This window comes from Callithrix jacchus, chromosome 13 (genome assembly GCF_049354715.1).
Source record: "Callithrix jacchus isolate 240 chromosome 13, calJac240_pri, whole genome shotgun sequence".
Lineage (NCBI taxonomy): Eukaryota > Metazoa > Chordata > Mammalia > Primates > Cebidae > Callithrix > Callithrix jacchus.
Window position 1 is genome coordinate 92,570,623 of NC_133514.1, and position 20,282 is coordinate 92,590,904.

The window sequence follows — 20,282 nt, forward strand, 5'->3', positions numbered from 1 at the left end:
AGGTTCAAATCTCAGTTCCACCACTGACCGACTGCAGAACACTTGGCAACTTACCTAACTGCCCCCTGCCTCAGTTTTCTCATCTGTAAAATTAAGATAACAATATTGCTTAAGTAATAAAAAGCTAACTTACCTGATTCTAGAGCTTGAACTTGTGGTAGTCTGTTAACTAGTGATGTTTGTGTAAAGAAGGGAATGCCCCCATCTCTACAAGAATTCAAGCAAAGTTTGGGTAATATTCAGATAAGGTTATTGTAAACAGGATTTCTGTTTGAGACAAGAGATTAAATTTGCTTCTAGCCCCTGAAACAAACTTTCCTAAGATCTCACTAAAAGACTCATGAGCCCTAAAATCCAACAACCAATGTAGAGAAAATCACAGGACAGAGGAAGTGTGTAGTTTAGTTAAAAGCATTAACATAACCTCATTTTATTGTGCTTCGCTTTATTGTGCTTCAAAGATACTGCATTTTATACAAATTGAAGGTTTGTGGCAACCTTGCAGTTAGCAAGTCTATCAGCGCCATTTTTCCAACAACACGTGCTTACTTCATGTCTCTGCATCACATTTTGGTAATTCTTGCAAATTTTCTTCATCTTTATTTACTTTTATTTTTTTGAGACAGGGTCTCATTCTGTCACCTAGGCTGAGAGCATCACAGCTTACTGCAGCCTCAACCTCCCAGGCTCAAGAGATCTGCCCACCTCAGCCTCCTTTCTTTTAATTTTTTTGTAGAGACAGGGTCTTGCTATGTTGCCAAGACTGGTCTCAAACTCCTGGACTCAAGCAATCCTCCTGACTTGGCCTCCCAAAGTGTTGTGATTACAGGCCACCATGCCAAGCCAATTCTTGCAATTTTTCAAACATTTCATTGTTATATCTGTTATAGTGATCTCTAATCAGTGATCTTTTGGGTTTTTTGAGACAGAGTCTCACTCTGTCACCCAGGATGGAGTGCAATGGCATGATCTCGGCTCACTGTAACCTCCGCCTTCCAGGTTCAAGCAATTCTCCCACCTCAGCCTCCCAAGTAACTGAGCTTACAGTCACCTGCTACCATGCCCGGCTAATTTTTGTATTTTTGTAAAGATGTGGTTTCACCATGTTGGCCAGGCTGATCTTGAAGTCCTGACCTCAGGTGATACACCCACCTCAGCCTTCCAAAGTGCTGGGATTACAGGCATGAGCCACCATGGCTGGCCAAATCAGTGATCTTTGATGTCATATTGTCACCAGCAAGAAGATTATGACTCATAAAGGCTCAGATGATGTGTTAGCATTTTTTTTTTGCTATACAGTTATAAAATTAAGATAAGTACATTTAACACATATTATTGCACATTTGATAGACCATGGTATAATGTAAACATAACATTCATAAGCATGGGGAAACCAAAAAATTTATGCAACTCACTCTATATACTTGCTTTATCTCAGTCGTCTAGAACTGACCCACAGTATCTCTGTGGTATACCTGTACCAATGTTGACTCCTTTGTTGAAACAAATGTACCATACTGAAGAAAAATGTTAAAATAGGGGAAATGGTAAAGAGTATACAGGAATGCTCTAAACTAGCTTTGAAACATTTCCACAAATCTAGAGCTATTTTAAAATTAAGAGCTTGTTTTAAAAATCTCAGTAGATAGGTTTAATAGGAAATAGGACATACCAGAAGATAAGATTAGCAAAGTAGCTCACACTTGTAACCTCAGCACTTTGTGGGAGCCAAGGTGGGAGGATCACTTGAGCCCAGAAGTTCAAGACCAGCATAGACAACACGGGAAATCCCCACCTCTACAAAAACCTTAAAAATTATCCAGGCATGTAAAATATGTCCGGAGTCCCAGCTACTCAGGATGCTCAAGTGGTAGAATCTCTTGAGCCCAGGAAGTTGAGGTTGCAGTGAGCAATGATAGTGCCCCTGCACGCTATCCTGGGAAACAGAGAGAGACCCTGTCTCAAAAAAAAAAAAAAGAGGAAAGATTAGAAACTAAAGATGAATTAACAGAAAATATCTCATTGAAGGTAAGAGAGAAAAAGAATGAAAACTACAAAAGAAAAAAAAAAGCCTAACAAGTATATGGGACTCAATGGAAACAAAAACATTAAACAGAAGTATAACAAACAAGTATCCTAGAAGGAGAGGAGATATAGAACAAAAATTTTATATATAAACAGATAATGGCTAAGAATTTTCCAATACTTATAAAAGACACCAACCCACAAATTTAAGGATCTCTACAGGGTAGGCGCGGTGGTTCATGCCTGTAATCCCAGCACTTTGGGAGGCTGAGGCAGGCAGATCATGAAGTCACGAGATTAAGACCATCCTGGACAAGATGGTGAAACTACTAAACTACAAAAAATTAGCCAGGCATGGTAGCATGCACCTGTAGTCCCAGCTACTCAGGAAGCTGAGGCAGGGGGAATCGCTTGAACCCAAGAGACGGAGGCTGCAGTGAGCTGAGATTGTACCACTGCACTCCAGCCTGGCGATACAGCAAGATTTCATCTCCAAAAAAAAAAGAATCTACAAACCTCAGGAAACAAAGAAACAAAGAAAACCTCTCCTCAGCACATCACTCTAAGGCTACTGAAAATCAAAAGATAAAAAGGAAAACTTAAAAGTAGCCAGAAGTTTAAAATTCCATTATTTTCACAGAAGCAACACTAAGGTTGACAGCTTTCTTCACAACAAAAATAAGAAAAGCTAGAAAATAACAAAAGGATACCTTTAAAGTATGGAAAAGAAATTAATGTCTACTTAAAATTCTATATCCAGCAAGCATATACTTCAAAAGTAAAGAAAAAAATAGAACATTTTCAGACAAAAAAAGAAGGAAAGAGAGAGAAAATGGTTGCCAGCAAACTAGCACTTTTAAAAAAGTTTTATTTTTTCACGCCTATAATCCCAGCACTTTGGGAGAACAAAGCGGGTGGATCACAAGGTCAAGAGATCGAGACCATCCTGGTCAACATGGTGAAACCCGTCTCTACTAAAAATACAAAAAATTAGCTGGGCATGGTGGTGCGTGCCTGTAATCCCAGCTACTCAGGAGGCTGAGGCAGGAGAATTGCCTGAACCCAGGAGGTGGATGTTGCGGTAAGCCAAGATTGCACCATTGCACTCCAGCCTGGGTAACAGGAGCAAAACTCCATTTCAAAAAAAAAAAAGTTTCATTTTTTCGAAGAGGAAACTAAGCATACTCACATAGCCCTTAAAGTTGACAAGCACTTATACCTACTGATGTGAAAAGAGGCTTGTGACATGCAGCTGAGTTCAAACAACATATAAATAATACCATTTACATAAAATTCTCACAAAAGATTAGCAGTGATTACATATGTACTGTTTAATATGAGCTGATTTTTATTTAGCCATACCATCATATTACTGGAATTTTGGACAATAACTGTATATCTCTTTTTGCTGTTCCTGAAAGTATTTTTAAACACATAACACATTCCTGATACAATGTCAAGTGAAAAACACAGATTAAAATGTGTGTGTGTGTGTGTGTTGGATGATATATATAAATTTATATCCATTGAATAAGTAGTGGAAGAAAAAAATACAAAAATATTAACAATGGCTACGTAGGGTTTTCAAATTATGAGCAATTACTACCTTTTTTACATTTTAGTATGGTTTTCACATTATACATAATGGGTAAATATTACTTGCCTTTTTTCACCCCTAGATTTAGAGTCTTGCTCTATTGTTCAGATTGGAGAGTAGTGGCGCCATCATGGATCCCTGCAGCCTCAAATTCCTGGGCTCAATCAATCCTCCTACCTCAGTATCCCTAGCAGTTGAGACTATAGAAGGTGCCATCATGCCTGGCTAAGTTTTTCATTTTTTGTGTGTAGAGACGGGGTCTTATAATGTTGCCCACGCTGGTCTTGAACTCTGACCTCAACCAACCCTCCTGTTTCAGCCTCCTAAGTTACCAGGATTATAGGCATGAGCCACCACTCCCAGCTAATTTCAGTTTTCTTAATGTAATTTTCTTTGTGTTTTCATTGTTTTATTTTGTTATATTTTTCTATTTTTATCTTTTAATTTTTTGATTTTTATAAAAACCCAAAGTCGCCTTAAAAGCCATTATCATAGTAACTACACTAATATCGTTGTTACATAAAACTCCTTAGTTTTCAGCACTGAACGGCCACATGGCTTTTGAAAGCCAGCTCTACTTAGCAAAAAACTTCCTAAGCTATGGCTGCAAGGCAAGGCAACTACTACAATAACACTTTTATCATTATCAACATAGTTTGTTTTTAAAACAAAAATATTTGGGCCCAGGCACAGTGGCTCATGCCTGTAATATCCCAACATTTTGGGAGTCCAAGGCAGGAGGAGGATGGCATGAGGCCAGTAGCCTGAGACTAGCCTCCACAACATAGGAGACCCCCATCTCTACAAAAAAATAAAATAAAATCAGCAGGCAGGTGTGGTGCCATACACCTGTAGCCCCGGCTTCTCAGGAGGCTGAGATGGGAGGATCACTAAAGCCCAGGAGATCAAGGCTGCAGTGAGCCATGATGGCACCAGTGCACTCCAGCCTGGGCAACAAAGCAAGACTCTATCTCTTCAAAAAAAAAAAATCAAAAACTGTTTTTAGCAAAATAGCTTATAATTATCCATATAGCTCGATTTTACTTATTTATTTATTTTTTTGAGACCAAGTCTCACTCTGTCGCCCAGGCTGAAGTGCAGTGGTGCAATCTTGGCTCACTACAACCTCTGCCTCCCAGGTTCAAGCAATTTCTCTGCCTCAGACTCAAGAGTAGCTGGGATTACAGGCACCTACCACCATGCCCGGCTAATTTTTCTATTTTTAGTAGAGATGGGGTTTCGCCATCTTGGCCAGGCTGGTCTTGAACTCCTGACCTTGTGATCCACCCACCTCAGCCTCCCAAAGTGCTGGGATTACAGGCGTGAGCCACCACGTCCAGCCTATATAGCTCAATTTTAAAACAGAATATTGTTCTCACTTTACACTCCCGTACACTAGGTATTTTACAGACACATTATCTTTCATTTTCAAAGCACCAGCACAATCTAAGTATAACTGCCTTCATTTTAAAAATATATACAATTTCCTTCCATTTGCTACAAAAATGAAAGTTAAGCATTTGAGAAACAAGGCCTGAAAAAGGTAATAGTTGTTAATGACTACAATACAAATGATTTGATATGACTACATGCCACACATTGTACTAAATATTTCATATTACCTAGTTTTTCCTCATAAGAACCCTGTAAATAGTTGTTCTTATCATCAATTTACATGAGGAAATTAAGGTTCAGCTAAGAAGTAGCGCAACCAAAATTAAAATCATAAAATGATTCTGGATTCCATGCTCTTTACCATAATACTAAGTTTTTATACAAGCTTCCTAATATATATTATTTTAAGAAGTAATAATTATTCTGGTGAGCATAGTAATAACAATAATAGCAACTGGTAAATCACAACACGAATGGTCCTGTATTAGCTACATGAATTGTCCAGGCAACTACAAAACTAACTTAATATTATTTTTTCAGTATTTCAAAATTCACAAAAAGAACAAGCTGAAAGAGTGTCTATGGCTTAGCAGAGTCCATTACCACTACTGCAGATATAGCCAAGCAAGTGTCATATTGCTATTGACTGAAGGGTACCTTCTAGCAGCATCTGTGAATGCCACAAATAGAAAAAAATATTACTATTGCTATCAAAGAAGAAGAATTACTTCATTAATTCAATTCACATTATACTGTCAAAATCTAAATCAAAATTTGAAAACAATGCCCCCACTCACTTACACAAACACGTTTTTCCCACTTACCTAGTGATCTGCAGACTGAAATGGTTGCTTCCTCCAAGAGTTTCAATTCAGTACTGGAGAGACAGAAGAATAAAGGTAATTAATGACTACAATACTAAATATGTACACACTAATCAGTTGAAGAAATACATAAAGATAATAAAAAATAATATAGAAGAAAAATATGGTACACAGTAATGAATAAGATCAACAAAAAAAGTTAGGCTTCAATTGTCAGTTTAATTAGGAGATTTACTATAATTCTAAATATGAGATTCCTAAAGAGAAGAGTTTGAGGCACCCTGCCTTTCAGGCATTGAGGCAGGAGGGAGACTTAGAAAAATTCAATAAAGGCACTCCAAAGTAGAGAGCACAAGGCAGGGGCCCTGTGTGCCTGATTCTAAAAGCAGTACTAATTATAGTTTAGAAAGATGCAAGTATCTTTAGGAAATACATGCAGTGTCATGATTTCTGCAACACTTTCGAAGAGTTCAAAAACAAAAAAGGAAAATGAAGAAATAGGCAAGAAAAGAGAGATAATACATGTACGTTTTGATGGTTTATAAATACATAGAAAAAGCCATAAAAACAGATACAGACATACAGAAACAGATACAAACACAGACTCAAACTAACACTGAGAAAAGAGGCACAAACAGACAGAAATAAAGCTTAGAAGAAAATATGTTTCTTGAGATTGGATTTGACAACAATTTCTTGGATATGACACCAAAAAACACAGGTATCAAAAGAAAAAAACAGACATGCTAGACTTTATCAAAATTAAAAACTCCTGTGCATCAAAGGACACTATCTACAGAGTGAAAAGTCAACTCACAGAATGGAAAACAGTATTTTTAAATCTGATAAGAGACCAACATCCAGAACATACTTTTAAATCTCCTACGACTCAACAACAACAAAAACCAAACAACCCAATTTTAAAATGGACGAATGACTTAAAGAGCCATTTTCCAAAGAGGATATAGAAATGACCAATAAGTACATGAAAACATACTCAACATCACTAGACATTAGGGAAACACAAAACCAGAGTGAATACTACTTCACACCCACTGGGATGGCTTTTATTAAGTAAAGAAAAAAAGAAAAAAAAGAAGAGGCTAGGCACGGTGGGCTCATACCTGTAATCCCAGCACTTTGGGAGGCTGAGAGATCATTTGAGGTCAGGAATTCAAGGCCATCCTGGCCAACATGGTGAAACCCCATCTCTACTAAAAATACAAAAATTAGCCAGGCATGGTGGTACACACCTATAATCCCAGCTACTCAGGAAGCTGCGGCAAGAGAATCACTTGAACCTGGAAGATGGAGGTTGCAGTGAGCCAAGATCATGCCACTGCACTTCAATCTGGGTGACAGAGCCAGACTCTGTCTCAAAAAAAAAAAAAGAAGAAGAAGAAGAAGAAGAAAAAAGAGAAAAAAAAAAAAACAAAGTAACAAGTGTTAGCAAGGATGTAGAGAAATTAGGCCTCTTGTGCACTGAAGATATGTAAAATGATGCAGCCACTATGGCAAACATATGGTAGTTCCTTTAAAAATTAAACTTAAAATTACCGTGTGACCCGGCAGTTCTACTCCTGGGTAGACACCAAAAAGAAGTGAAAGCACAGTCTTTAAGAGATAGTTGTACACTCATGTTCACAGCAACGCCATTAACAATAGCCAAGAGGTAGAAGTAACCCACGTGTCTCATGTCTACCAACAGATAGATGGATAAATGAAATGTACATATACACAATGAAGTATTATTCAGCCTTAAGAAATAAGGAATTTCAATATATGCTACAACATGAATGAACCTTGAAGACATTATGCTATGTGAAATAAGCCAGCCACAAAAAGATAAATATTGTGATTCCTCTTATATGAGGCTCCTAGAGGAGTTAAACCCATAGAGAAAAAGTAGAAAGGTGGTTGCCAGGAGCTGGGGATGGGAGAAAAGGGAATTGGTGTTTAGTCAGTACAGAGTTTCAGTTTGCCAAGATGTAAAGGTTTTAGAGATGATGTCAATGGCTGCACAACAATGTGAATATACTTAATGTCACAGAGCTATACAGTTAAAAATGGTTACAATGACTATTTTATGTTGTGTATATTTCACCACAATTTTTTTAAGTGCATTCCAACTCCAGTTCAACTACTTACTAGATAGCTGACCTTGGGCTGGTTCGTTAATTCTTTATTTCTTAATTTCCTCATATACAAAACAGTGATAGTAACACTACCCTTCATAAGACTATTATGATTAAATTATATAATATTGATAAAGCACTTAGAACAGTGCCTGAGATAAAGTAAATCCTCAATAAATGATAGATTCTGTCCCATTTGTCTGTGTTTGTTTTTATGCCAGTACCATGCTGTTTTGGTTACTAATGCTTTGTAGTATATTTTGAAATCAGGTAATGTAATGCCTCCAGATTTGCTTTTTTTGCTCAAGTATGCTTTGGCTACTCTGGGTCTTCTGTGTTTCCACAGAAATTTTAGAATTTTTTTTTTCTATTTCTGTGAAAAATGTCACTGGTATTTTAATAGGAATTGCATTGAATCTGTAGATCGCTTTAGATAGCATAAACATTTTAACAATATTTATTCTCCAGGTACATAGCAAGGAATATTCTTTGCATTTATTTATGTCTCCTTCCATTTTTTTCATCAAGATCTTATAGTTTTCATTGTAGAGATCTTTACCTCCTCAGTTAAATGTACTGCTAGTTGTTTTTTTAACAGCTACTGTAAATGTATTACCTTCTTTATTTCTTTTTCAGATAGTTCAACAGAATCAAGAGCCCAGAAATAAATCCACACATGATTTTTGACAAAGGCATCAAGATACACTGTGGGGAAAGAACAGTACCTTCAATAAATGGTACTTGGAAAACTGAATATTCACAGGGAGCAAAATGAAACTAGACCCTTATCTCTATCCACTTAGAAAAATGAACTCAAAATACAGACTTAAATGTAAGACCTGAAACTATGAAACTACTTGATTAGGTGAAATGCTTGAAGACATTGGTGTGGCAAGAACTTGTTGGGTAAGAGGTCAAAAGCACAGAGAACAAAAGCAAACATAGACAAATAGGATTATATCAAACTAAAAAGCTTCTGTACAACAAAGGAAACAACAAAGTGAAGAGACAATCCACAGAATAGTAAAAAATATTTACAAACTATGCATCTGACAAGGGACTCATCCAGGATACACTCAAACAACTCAACAGAAAAAAAAAAAAAATACCATTTAAAAATGAACAGAAGACCTAAATAGACACTTCTCAAAAGACAACATATAAAATATGCTCATCACCACTAATACCAGAAAAAAGCAAATCAAAACCACAATGAGATATCACATCACCCATCAGAATGGCTATTATTAAAAAGACAAAAAATTACAAACATTGGCAAGGATGCAGAGAAAGGGAAACTCTTATACAATGTTGATAGGTGCTATAATTTGGATGTTTGATCCCCGCAAACCTCATATTGAAATCTGATCCCCAATGTCAGAGGTGGGGCCTAATGGGAGGTGTTTGGGTCAGCGGGGCAGACCCCTTACGAACAGACTGATGCCCTCCCTCAGGAGTGGGTAACTTCTCACTCTATTCCCATTAGTACTGGTTGTAAAAAAGGCCCTGGCACCTCCCTGCCCCATTGCTTATTTTCTCATCGTATCTTGTCTGTACACACCAGCTCCCTTTCACCTCTGCCATGAGTGGAAGCAGCCTGAGGCCCTCATCAGATGCAGATGCTGGTACTAGCCAGCAGAAATGTGAGCCAAATAAATCTCTTTTCTTTATAAATTACCCAGTCTCTGGTATTCCTTTATAGCAACACAAAACAGACCAAGACAGTAGAAAAGTAAATTACTACAGCCACTAAGGACAACAGTAGGGAAGTTTTCCAACAAACTAAAAATAGAACTACCATAAACTCCAAGAATCCCACTACCGGATATAAACATTGAGTATCCCTCACCCAAAATGCTTGAGATCAGGAATATTTCTGATTTCAGACTTTTTTTTCCTGATTTTGGAATATTTGCATATAGTTGAGCATCCCTAATCCAAAAATCCAAAATCCAAAATAGTACAATGAGCATTATCCTTTAAGTATCAGGTCAGTGCTCAAAAAGTTTTGGATTTTGGAGCATTCTGAATTTCAGATTTTTGGATTAGGGATACTCAACCTCTATATCCTAAGGAAATGAAATTGGTATGACAAAGAATATCTGCACTCCCATGTTTACTGCAGCACTATTCACAATTGCCAAAATATGGAATCAACCTAAGTATCTATCAACAGATGGATAGATTGTTTTTAATGAGGTACATAAACACAATGGAATACTATTCAGCCATAAAAATGAATGAAATCCTGTCATTTGCAGCACCTGGATAAACCCACAAGACATTAAGTGAAGTAAGTCAAGCACAAAAGGCAAAAACCACATGATCTCACTGATCTGTACAAACTTAAAAAGTTGATCCCATAGAGGTAAAGAGTATAACAGTGGTATCAAAGGCTCAGTAGGACAGGCAGGGAGAGGGAGAGAGGTCAGCAGGTACAGTTACATTAGATAGATAAAAGGGATAAGTCCTGATGTTCTATTACACAGTAAGGTGACTACAGTTAACAATAATTACTTCACATTTCAAAATGGCTAAAATAATTTTGAACATTCTTGCCACAAAGAAATAACAAGTGTTTGAGGTAATGGATATGCTAATTGCCCTGATTTAATCAGTACACAATGTATACATGCATCAAAACATCCTATAGTACCCCATAAATACGTGTAATTATGCATCAATTAACAAAATAAAACTTTTTTAAATGATAGCTATTATTTATCCCAAAATGTAGGAGTGTCCCCATAGTTAATAAATTAAAATAATGCCTCACATCTGTTTAACCCTTTAATATCTTTCAAAACACTTTCAAATACATTGGTGCAATTAAATCCCATGAAAATCTCTAAGGACCAAGACCATTATAAACCTTATTTTTATAGATAAGCAAACTGAGGCATCCAAGGAGTTTAAAGTAAAATTCCAGGAATCAGAAGTCTGAGAAAAACAAGAACCAGCTTTAGAGCCCAGTGACTTGGTTTAAAATTATGTTTTCTTTCTGCCAGTACACATGGTTCAGCAAATTCTCCAAATGGGCAAGGCTTTTATGGCAGCTTTAAAACCCCTCCAGAGTTCTGTTCTGTTACTGGTGAAGTGCACTTTTAAAAAGAGTGGCTCATAGCATCATGGTTTTTGACAAGAAATTTTTAGAAAAACTGTGGAAGAAAATGGATTGCTCTTAGTTCTAGCCACACATAGCTGCTGACCACCTGAAATGGTCCAAACTGAGATGTGCTGAGGTATAAAATACATACCAGATTTCAAAGATTTTTCAAAGAACATAAAACATTTCATTATTAATTTTACATTCATAAAATTATAATACCTGGGAAATTGGGATTAAATAAAATATATTAAAATTAAATTCACCGTTTTCATTTTACTTTTTCAATGTGGCTACTACAAAACTTTAAATTACATATGTGGCTTACCTTTTATTTCTGCTGGACAGAGCTGCTAGAACCTCCCGGCAAATAAAGGCAGTGTCATGTATAAGAAATATACATACACACAAAGCTAAGACCTACTATCTACTTCAGTGAATATGCCATTACCTTAAGAGTCTCAAATTATATGCATATTTTATACTGTCTTTTTAACATTAAATCTTTAAGTTTCATCTAAGATCGACTTGTTTTTTGACAAGATAACCTAGTAGTGATCCTATGATATAGTTTATGGGTAGTAATTTATGGAGACTCACCATGTTAGATATTTTTTAAATGTCTGCCAGCCTTACAGTGTCTCTCTGCTGTCTGTCTGCTGCCTTCCCACCCTCTTTTCTATCTTCCCATCTACTTTTCAGAGGTGAGCAGAGGCAGACAGGTATGTGCAGCATGTCTCTGCTTCTGGCCACAGCTGACTGGTTCAGGGACAGACATCTAACACAAGCCTAGTTCAAGTCTTAGAGAATTTAGAATTGAGATGGAAAGACAGCCTTTCCATTTGGCTAGAACTTGGCTACATAACTGTGGGCTGTGGGAGGCCATCCTCTACCCACAGAGTGGCAGAGAAAACCAGTTAGTAAGAAAGATGAGTAAAAGAGCTTTGCAGAAAGCAAGAGACATAAACAGAAAGGACTCTCAGGATTACTGATGGCTTTCCAATTCTTGGGACCAGTTCTTCCAGAAGCCTAGATGTGTTCCTGACCTTGGATTCTATGAGACACTCCAGTCTCTTCATCACACCTTCCACTTTCTCTGGCATATACTAAGTAAAATTGATTTTTGTTAACAACCATTAGACTTCTAATTAATCAATCACTGTGATCAGATTTAATGATGCACATTAGTAGTTGGCAAGAAGTGGGAAGTATGAATTACTCAGTTTATTGGATATTCAGATAAAAAGTAAAAGAGGTATAAAATGCAAAGGACTGTAAAAAGCTTTATGAAATTAATAACTAGACCACATGCATAAAATCCATTTCACTGGTGCTTCCACTTTCTTCAGTTAATGGCCCTCTCTTTTAAAACTGACTGGAACCAAGCGTTTCCATTATACACACATGGCTATAATCTTCGAAGCTGCTAAATTTGTTCATTCAGCAAAGATTGCTTGGGTGCCTAGGTCATGCTAGGCTCTGTGAAGGATGCTGCCTCTGCCTCCAGGCTACATGGAGGAACGAAGAGACAGACAGAAAAGTATGAATCCTCAAACGAGCCCTGTGTGTGAGCTCACAGGAGGTGCACTCAATGTACCAGAGGAGGAATCAAAGAGGCCATCCTGGAGGAAGTAACTATTCTTCCTGAAGGGCCAAGAGAAGTCAGACAGTCAGAACAAAACAATAGCATATGCAGAGGCATGGCAGTCACAGACAGTCTGGCATGCCCTGGGAAGTGGTGGTTAATCAACACAGGGGAATGGCAAACTACAAAGCTGGAAAAGTATTCTGGATGGCTAGAGTATGAAGTTCAATCGCTTCACTCTGGTTTTGGGTATAAACAAAAACCAAAACAGGGCTCTGGCTTATTTTTAACATAGTATTAGCCTGAAAAGGGGATTAATTCCAACATGTATTAGTGAGGTTGGTTTGGATATCACTTCTTTCAGGAAGCCTTCTTTTAACAGGTCTCACCTAAGATGAAGTGAGAAGCCATTCTCCACCCCAAAAGCACTCAATCATAAAACTGAGCATGTGGCAGTAAGATTGTCCAATTGCTTATCTGTGGCCCTCACTAAATTATGGGCTCCTTGTTCATCACAGTATTCCCAGCCTGGTACAAAGCAAGCAGTTAGGCACTGTCAGACACCACTCAGGCCTTCACTACCAGAAGACAGAATTATTTCCCCTAGCTCCTTAGGAAACACTTCCCAGTCTCCAGCCCTCAAGGCAAGATCTGCCTCTCAAGTTTAAATTTCTGCTAACATATTTTCTTAAAGACATTTATTTCTTTTATTTTTTTTTAGACAAAGTCTTCTTTTGTCACCCAGGCTGGAATGCAGTGGTGCGATCTTGACTCACTACAACCTCTGCCTCCCAGGCTCAAGCAATCCTCCTACCTTAGCCTCCTAAGTATCTGGGATTACAGGCGCTTGCCACCACACCTGGCTAATTTTTTTTTATTTTTAGTAGAGATGAGGTTTCACCATATTGGCCAGGCCGGTCTTGAACTCCTGACCTCAGGTGATCCACCTACCTCAGCCTCCCAAAGTGCTGGAATTACAGGCATGAGCCACCACATCTAGACTAAAAGACATTTATTTCTTTCTGAATGTAAAAGAGCATATTCTTTTGAAGCAGTCTGATATGTCAGAATTATCTGGAAAGCTCCCAGCTATGATGAGCCAGCCAGCACCTGCCACTTTGTGACTATGTCCCTCAGGCCTGAATCCCAAAACATATGACCACAATCTGAAACATCATCACTGCCACTGCCTCATTCAACAATCACTTTAGGGCTGAAGCATCTTCAGAGCCCACACTATAAGCTTCAAGAGAACAGGACAATCTCATTCACTCCTACATCCCCCACATGCCTGATGCAGTGGTTCAGCCAGAAAGGAAAAAAAAAAAAAAAACTTAGTAATTATTTATTAACTGAAGGAGTCAGGGAGCTCTGTTTGTTGCAGGATGCCTGCAATTTCTGCACTCTGAAGTATTACTTATTTCTACAAAGGAAATCAGCCAGGCACACCCCTGCCAAAAGCAACACGCCAATTGGTTATAATAGAATTCCTTTCCTCTCATCCTTCCATCCTTGAATTTTCGAAACTTCTTGGAACATTTTAAGAATAATCTGCTTTCCCATTTGCTTGCTTTAGAGCTATAACGAGGTGGTAAGGAAGTGGGGTGGCTGGTAACTGTTGCTGCCTGTTACAAGCATCTATGCACAGTACGGTTTTAGTTAAACAAATGAGCTCAGATGTTCTGGCAGCAGGCAACCAACAAATCATCATTTGCAGTAAATAAAAGTAAAATGGTACTGTAAAAATATGCCAATGTTTCCAAGAATATTACAATTAGAAACCAAATGTTTCTGAAGGCAGATTTGGGCAGTAAAAGCATGTAAAAGGGGGCAAAAAGGCAGTGTCAAATATTCATACTAATTCAGACTAAATAAATTAATATCACACAGTATACTTCAAGCTTAAGGTACACTTAAATTTCATACCTCCAGGTCAATTTGAAAACTGTCAATAGTGGAAAATTAGGGATAAATACTTAAAACTAATAATCTCTTAGTCCAAGTGGCTAAATAAACTAAACTCTCAACAATCATACTGATCCAACGACCAGGTGCAACTCTCCCTGAAGCAATGCTCTTACTAGAAGCCTTCTTCTCAGAGGATGGCCACACTATCACTCTGGGAGCAACAGATGGGAGTCACAAAACTGGAATCCCGTTTTGTTTTTTTCAGTGATACATAATAACTGTAAATATTTGTGGGATACGTGTGGTATTTTGATACATGTATACAGGATGTAATGATCAAATCAGGGTAACCGGGACATCATTTAGATGATTCTAAAATATTTATCATTTCTTTGTGTCAGTTTTGCTGGTGACATCACAATGAACAATGACTAAGGGACTAGGGAACTATGCCCAAGAATCATTCTCTCTTTCCCTCTAAACACACACACACACACACACACAGAGAGAGAGAGAGAGAGAGAGAGAGAGAGAGAGAGAGAGAGAAGGTTAAGAACCTTCATTGGGCTACTTGGAAGAGAATTTAGTAAGGAAGCAGTTATGAAAATGTTTACAACTAGGCTACCCAGCCTAGTGGCTCAAGCCTGTAATCCCAACCCTTAGGGAGGCCAAGGCAGGTGGATCACCTGAGGTCAGGAGTTCGAGACCAGCCTGGCCAACATGGCAAAACTCTGTCTCTACTAAAAATACAAAAATTAGCTGGGTGTGGTGGTCTGTGCCTATAATCCCAGCTACTTGGGAGGCTGAGGCAAGAAAATCACTTGAACCCAGGAGATGGAGGTTGCAGGGAGCCAAGATCACGACATTGTACTCCACCCTGAGTGACAAGAGCAAAACTCCAACTTAAAAAAAAATGTTCACAACTATAGGGAAAGCTCTTAAACATTACCATTGCCGCTTCTGGGCTATATTCTATTTGCTTTCTTCCTTTGATTTCATGAAGAGACTCTCCATAGAAAAACAGCTGTCATCAATCTCAACCTCATACCTTCTACATGCTTCTACAGGAGCTTATGCTACAAAGTCCAACAATGAACACCAATAATACAACCAAGTTATTTCTAAGTTACATCTCAATCAATGTAATCTATGCCATCTCTACTGAGCCTACCAACATATATCATGACAAAGTTACTGAGAAATGTGGGTTGCAGAGAAGACTGGTAAGGTAAATCAGAGCAAAAGAATGAAGTATCCCTAAAGAAGAAAAAAACAAAAACAAAAGAAATAGAATGAAGTATCCTTATGTCATGCTGAGGAGTTTGGATTCCATCCTACATCTAATGGAGAGTTATTTAGCACAAAATAAAAAACAAACACTAACAAAACCCTTAGAGCAGCAGCAAGGCGACCCGGGTATGTAATGGTTAAATATCTGACCCTAGCCTCAACCATCCTGAGATTTTAGGGGGGAAAAAAAAAAAGATGAGAACGACAGAAATAATCATAATGTCTCCATCAGTGTATTTGATAAAGTCTAACCATGTGCTCACAACAATCCCTATATAATTAACCACTGCCGCCAAGTGTCCAGCTAGATTTGGATGAATCACTGTTACTAAATCGTAACACAGTCAAGTACATAATCTTTAAAAATTCTTGTTTAATTCCACTAAAATTCCAGACCAAATTGAAAAACTAGGAAGAAATTCAAACAGCAAGAATATGAAATGCCTCTGCACTCACTGTATTTATAGGCAGATCATGTTTAAAATATATATACTTAGTGTACTCTATCTCTCAGTTTAACCACTGCCATCAATTAACAAACTCCTGCGCACTGCTCACATAGATTTCCAATCATGTGCTTGTTACTGAAAAGCAGGTATGTCCCTAGTATAATAGAAAGAGATCGGTTTTTGAAGCTGCATATTTAAGTTCCAACTTCTTCAATAACTACTCGTTACCTAGCCACATTACTTAATTTGAGAATCTCGGTTCTCATCTGTAAAATAAAGGCAAAGATGCCACCAACTCATAGGACAGCTATGAAGATGATATGGCAATGTGTGGAAAGTGCCCAGCACACAGCTCAATAAATGTGAGTTCCCTAATTCTCCAACAACAACAAAACCCTCAAGTATTTATTTATTTATCCCTTAATACACACTTAAATTACTAAAGTAACTTATCAGCCTTCCCTTATCTTCCCCTGCATTGGGCAGGAGGAGAGAATAAACATCATCTAGTAATTTTGAAGTGGTTATACACTTTGAAATAATACCAGAGCAGCTCTATTAAACAACTGTAGGTAATCTATTTTGATTTTATTTACATTAATGGTTCATTACAGAAGTACAAACCTAGCAGATGACAAAGAAAATCAATACCCTTGTTCATACCCAGAAAAATTCTCAGAATCAAGCAACTTATATTTGTATGATGTTTTATAGTTTACAAGGTAGTTCTGAATATATTATTTCATTTGAAACAGCCATCTTGTGAAAAAGGAATACTAGATAGTCTTTCTATTATAGGTGAGATATTGGCACTGATGAAAATACTAAGTGGCAGAACAAAGATGTAAGTCGAAGTTATTTTATTTTACTTTTTAAAAATTTCAACTTTTATTTTAGATTCAGGGGGCTACATGTGCAGGTTTGTTACGTGGGTATATTGTATGATGCTGAGATTTGGGATATGAATGATCCCATCACTCAGGTAGTGAGCAAAGAACCCAACAGATTTTTAACGCTTGTCCCTTTTCTTCTTCCCCCCATATTAGTCCCCAGTATCTATTGTTGTCATCTTTATATACATAAGTAATCAATGTTTAGTTTTCACTTATATGCAAGAACATGCAGTATTTGGTTTTCTGTTCCTATGTTAATTTGCTTAGGATAATGGCCTCTAGCTGCATCCATGTTGCTTGCAAAAAATATATTTCATTCTTTTTATGGATGCATAATATTCCATGGCATATATATATATCACATTTTCTTTATCCAATCCACTGTTGCTTTTTCTGTTTTGCTGTTGTTTTGTTGTTGTTGTTGTTTTTTAGATGGCATTTCACTCTTGTTGCCCAGGCTGGAGTGCAATGGTGATCTCAGCTCACTGCAACCTTCACCTCTCAGATTCAAGTTATTCTCCTGCCTCAGCCTCCTAAGTAGCTGAGATTACAGGTGTGAGCAACCACACCTGGCTAATTTTTGTATTTTCAGTAGAGATGAGGTTTCACTATGTTGGCCAGGCTGGTCTCAAACTCCTGACCTCAAATAATCTGTCCACCTCAGCCTCCCAAAGTGCTGGAATTAGAGGCAGGAGCCACTGCACCCAGCCTGTAATCCAATGTTGAAGTGCACCTAGGTTGATTTGATGTTTTTGCTACTGCAAATACTGCTGTGATAAATATACAAGTACATATGTCTTTTTGGTACAATTATTTATTTTCTTTTGAATATATACCTAGTAATAGGATTGCTGGGTGAAATGGTAATTCTGTTTTAAGTTCTTTGAGAAACCTCCGGACTGTTTTCCATGGTGGCTGAACAAATTTACATTCTCATCAGTGATGTATAAGCATTCCCTTTTCTCTGCAGCCTCACCAGCATCTGTTATTTTTTGCCCTGTTAATAACAGCCATTGTGACTGGTGTGAGATGGCAAATCACTGTGGTTTTGATTTGCTTTTCTCTAAAAATTAATGATGTGGAGCACTTTTTCATATATTTGTTGGCTTCTTAAATGTCTCCTGTTGAAATCTGTCCATTCATGTCTTTTCCCCACTTTCTAATGGGGTTATTTGGTTTTTGCTTATTAAACTGTTTATATTCCTTATAGATTCTGGATGTTAGATGTTTGTTGAATACAGTTTGCAAATATTTTCTTCCATTCTGTAGGCTGTCTGTTTACTCTGTTGACAGTTTATTTTGCTGTGCAGATGCTCTTTAAACAGATTCCATGTGTTAATTTTTGTTTTGCTGTGATTGCTTTTCAGGACTTAGTCACAAATTCTTTCCCATGGCCAATGTCCAGAATGGTGTTTCCTAGGTTTTCTTGTAGGACTCTTACAGTTCAAGTTCTTGCATTTAAATCTTGAATCCATCTGCAGTCAAACTTTTTATATGGTGAAAGGTAGGGGTCCAGTTTCATTATTCTGCATATGGCCAGCCAGCTCTCGCAGCACCATTTATGGAATAGGAAGCCCTTTTCTTATTGCTTACTTTTGTCCATTTTGAGAAAGATCAGATAGCTGTAGGTATATGGCTTTATTTCTCTGTTCTGTCCCATTGGTCTGTTTTTATGCCAGTACCATGCTGGATTTTGTTACTGTAGCCTTATAGTATAGTTTGAAGTCAAATAATATGATGCCTCCAGCTTTGGTCTTTTTGCTTAGGATCATTTTAGCTAATCAAACTCTTTTTTTGGTTACATATGGTTTTTTTTAATAGTTTTTTTCTAATTCTGTGAAAAATGAGATGGTAGTTTCATAAGAATTGTACTGAATCTGTACACTGCTTCAGAGACTATGGCCATTTTAACAATGTTAATTCTTCCAATCCATGAGTATAAAATGTTTTTTCCATTTGTGTTGTCTATGATTTTTTTCAGCAGTGTTTTCTTGTTCTTCTTATAGGCATCTTCCACCTCCTTGGATAGATGTATTCCTAGATATTTTGTTTTTTGTGAAACAGTTGTAAATGGGATTGCATTCTTGATTTGGCTGTAAGCTTGAATATTATCAATGCATAGAAATGCTACCAATTTTTGTACATTGATTTCGTATCCTACTGAAGTCATTTATCTCCTCTAGGAGCCTTCTGGAGGAGTTTTTAGGATTTTCTAGAAGTATACTGCCAGCAAAGAGAGATGGTTTGACTCCTTCTTTTCCTATTTGGGTACTTTTTATTTCTTTCTCTTGTCTGATTGTTCAGGCTAGATGTTCGTAATTTTTATTTTTTAAAAGGAAATGGCTATTACTTTGGCCGTGCATGGTGGCTCATGTCTGTAATCCCAGCACTTTGGGAGGCCAAGACAGGCAGATGACCTGAGGTCAGGAGTTCAAGACCAGTCTGGCCCCAACATGGTGAAACCCCATTTCTACTAAAACAACAAAAATTAGCCATGTGTAATGGCTCACGACTGTAATCCCAACTACTCGGAAGGTTGAGACACGATAATTACTAGAACCTGGGAGATGGCGGTTGCAGAGAGCCAAGATCACACCACTGCACTCCACAGTGAAACTCTGTCTCAAAACAAAAGAAAAAAGAAAGAAGTGGCTATTACTTTTTTTACTTTTTATTATTGTAAAAATGAACCATCCCAAAATCACAAGGAGGTAACACTACACACCTATCAAAACTGTAAAAATAAAAACTAGTGACAACATCCAATGCCAGTGAGGAAGCAGATAAACTGGCTCTCTCATACATTGCTGGTGGGAAAATAAAGAGACATGACCACTCTGGAAAGCCATTTGGCAACTTACTATAAAGCTAAATATGCAGTAACCATACAACACAGCAACTGCACTCTTGAACATTTATCTCAAAGAAATGAAAACTTACGTTCACTCAAAAACTTGTACATGAATTTCAAAGCAGCTTTATTCATTACAGCCAAATGTCTCTCAATGAGTGACTGCCTAAACAAACTATGGCACATCTACAACAAAGAATACGACTTAGCAATTAAAAAGGAAT

The 20,282-nt window shown here is 37.5% G+C and overlaps 1 protein-coding gene across 10 annotated transcripts in view; it reads right to left on the reverse strand.

The window, feature by feature from the left end:
• Nucleotides 1-20,282, reverse strand: part of DYM (dymeclin) — a 481,767-nt gene that overhangs the window by 418,398 nt on the left and 43,087 nt on the right. For all 10 annotated transcript variants that reach the window (XM_035271024.3, XM_035271019.3, XM_035271021.3 and 7 more), the window contains exon 3: nucleotides 5,842-5,894. In XM_035271024.3, the coding sequence (XP_035126915.1) occupies nucleotides 5,842-5,894 (53 nt within the window). The remainder of the gene's footprint in view (nucleotides 1-5,841; nucleotides 5,895-20,282) is intronic.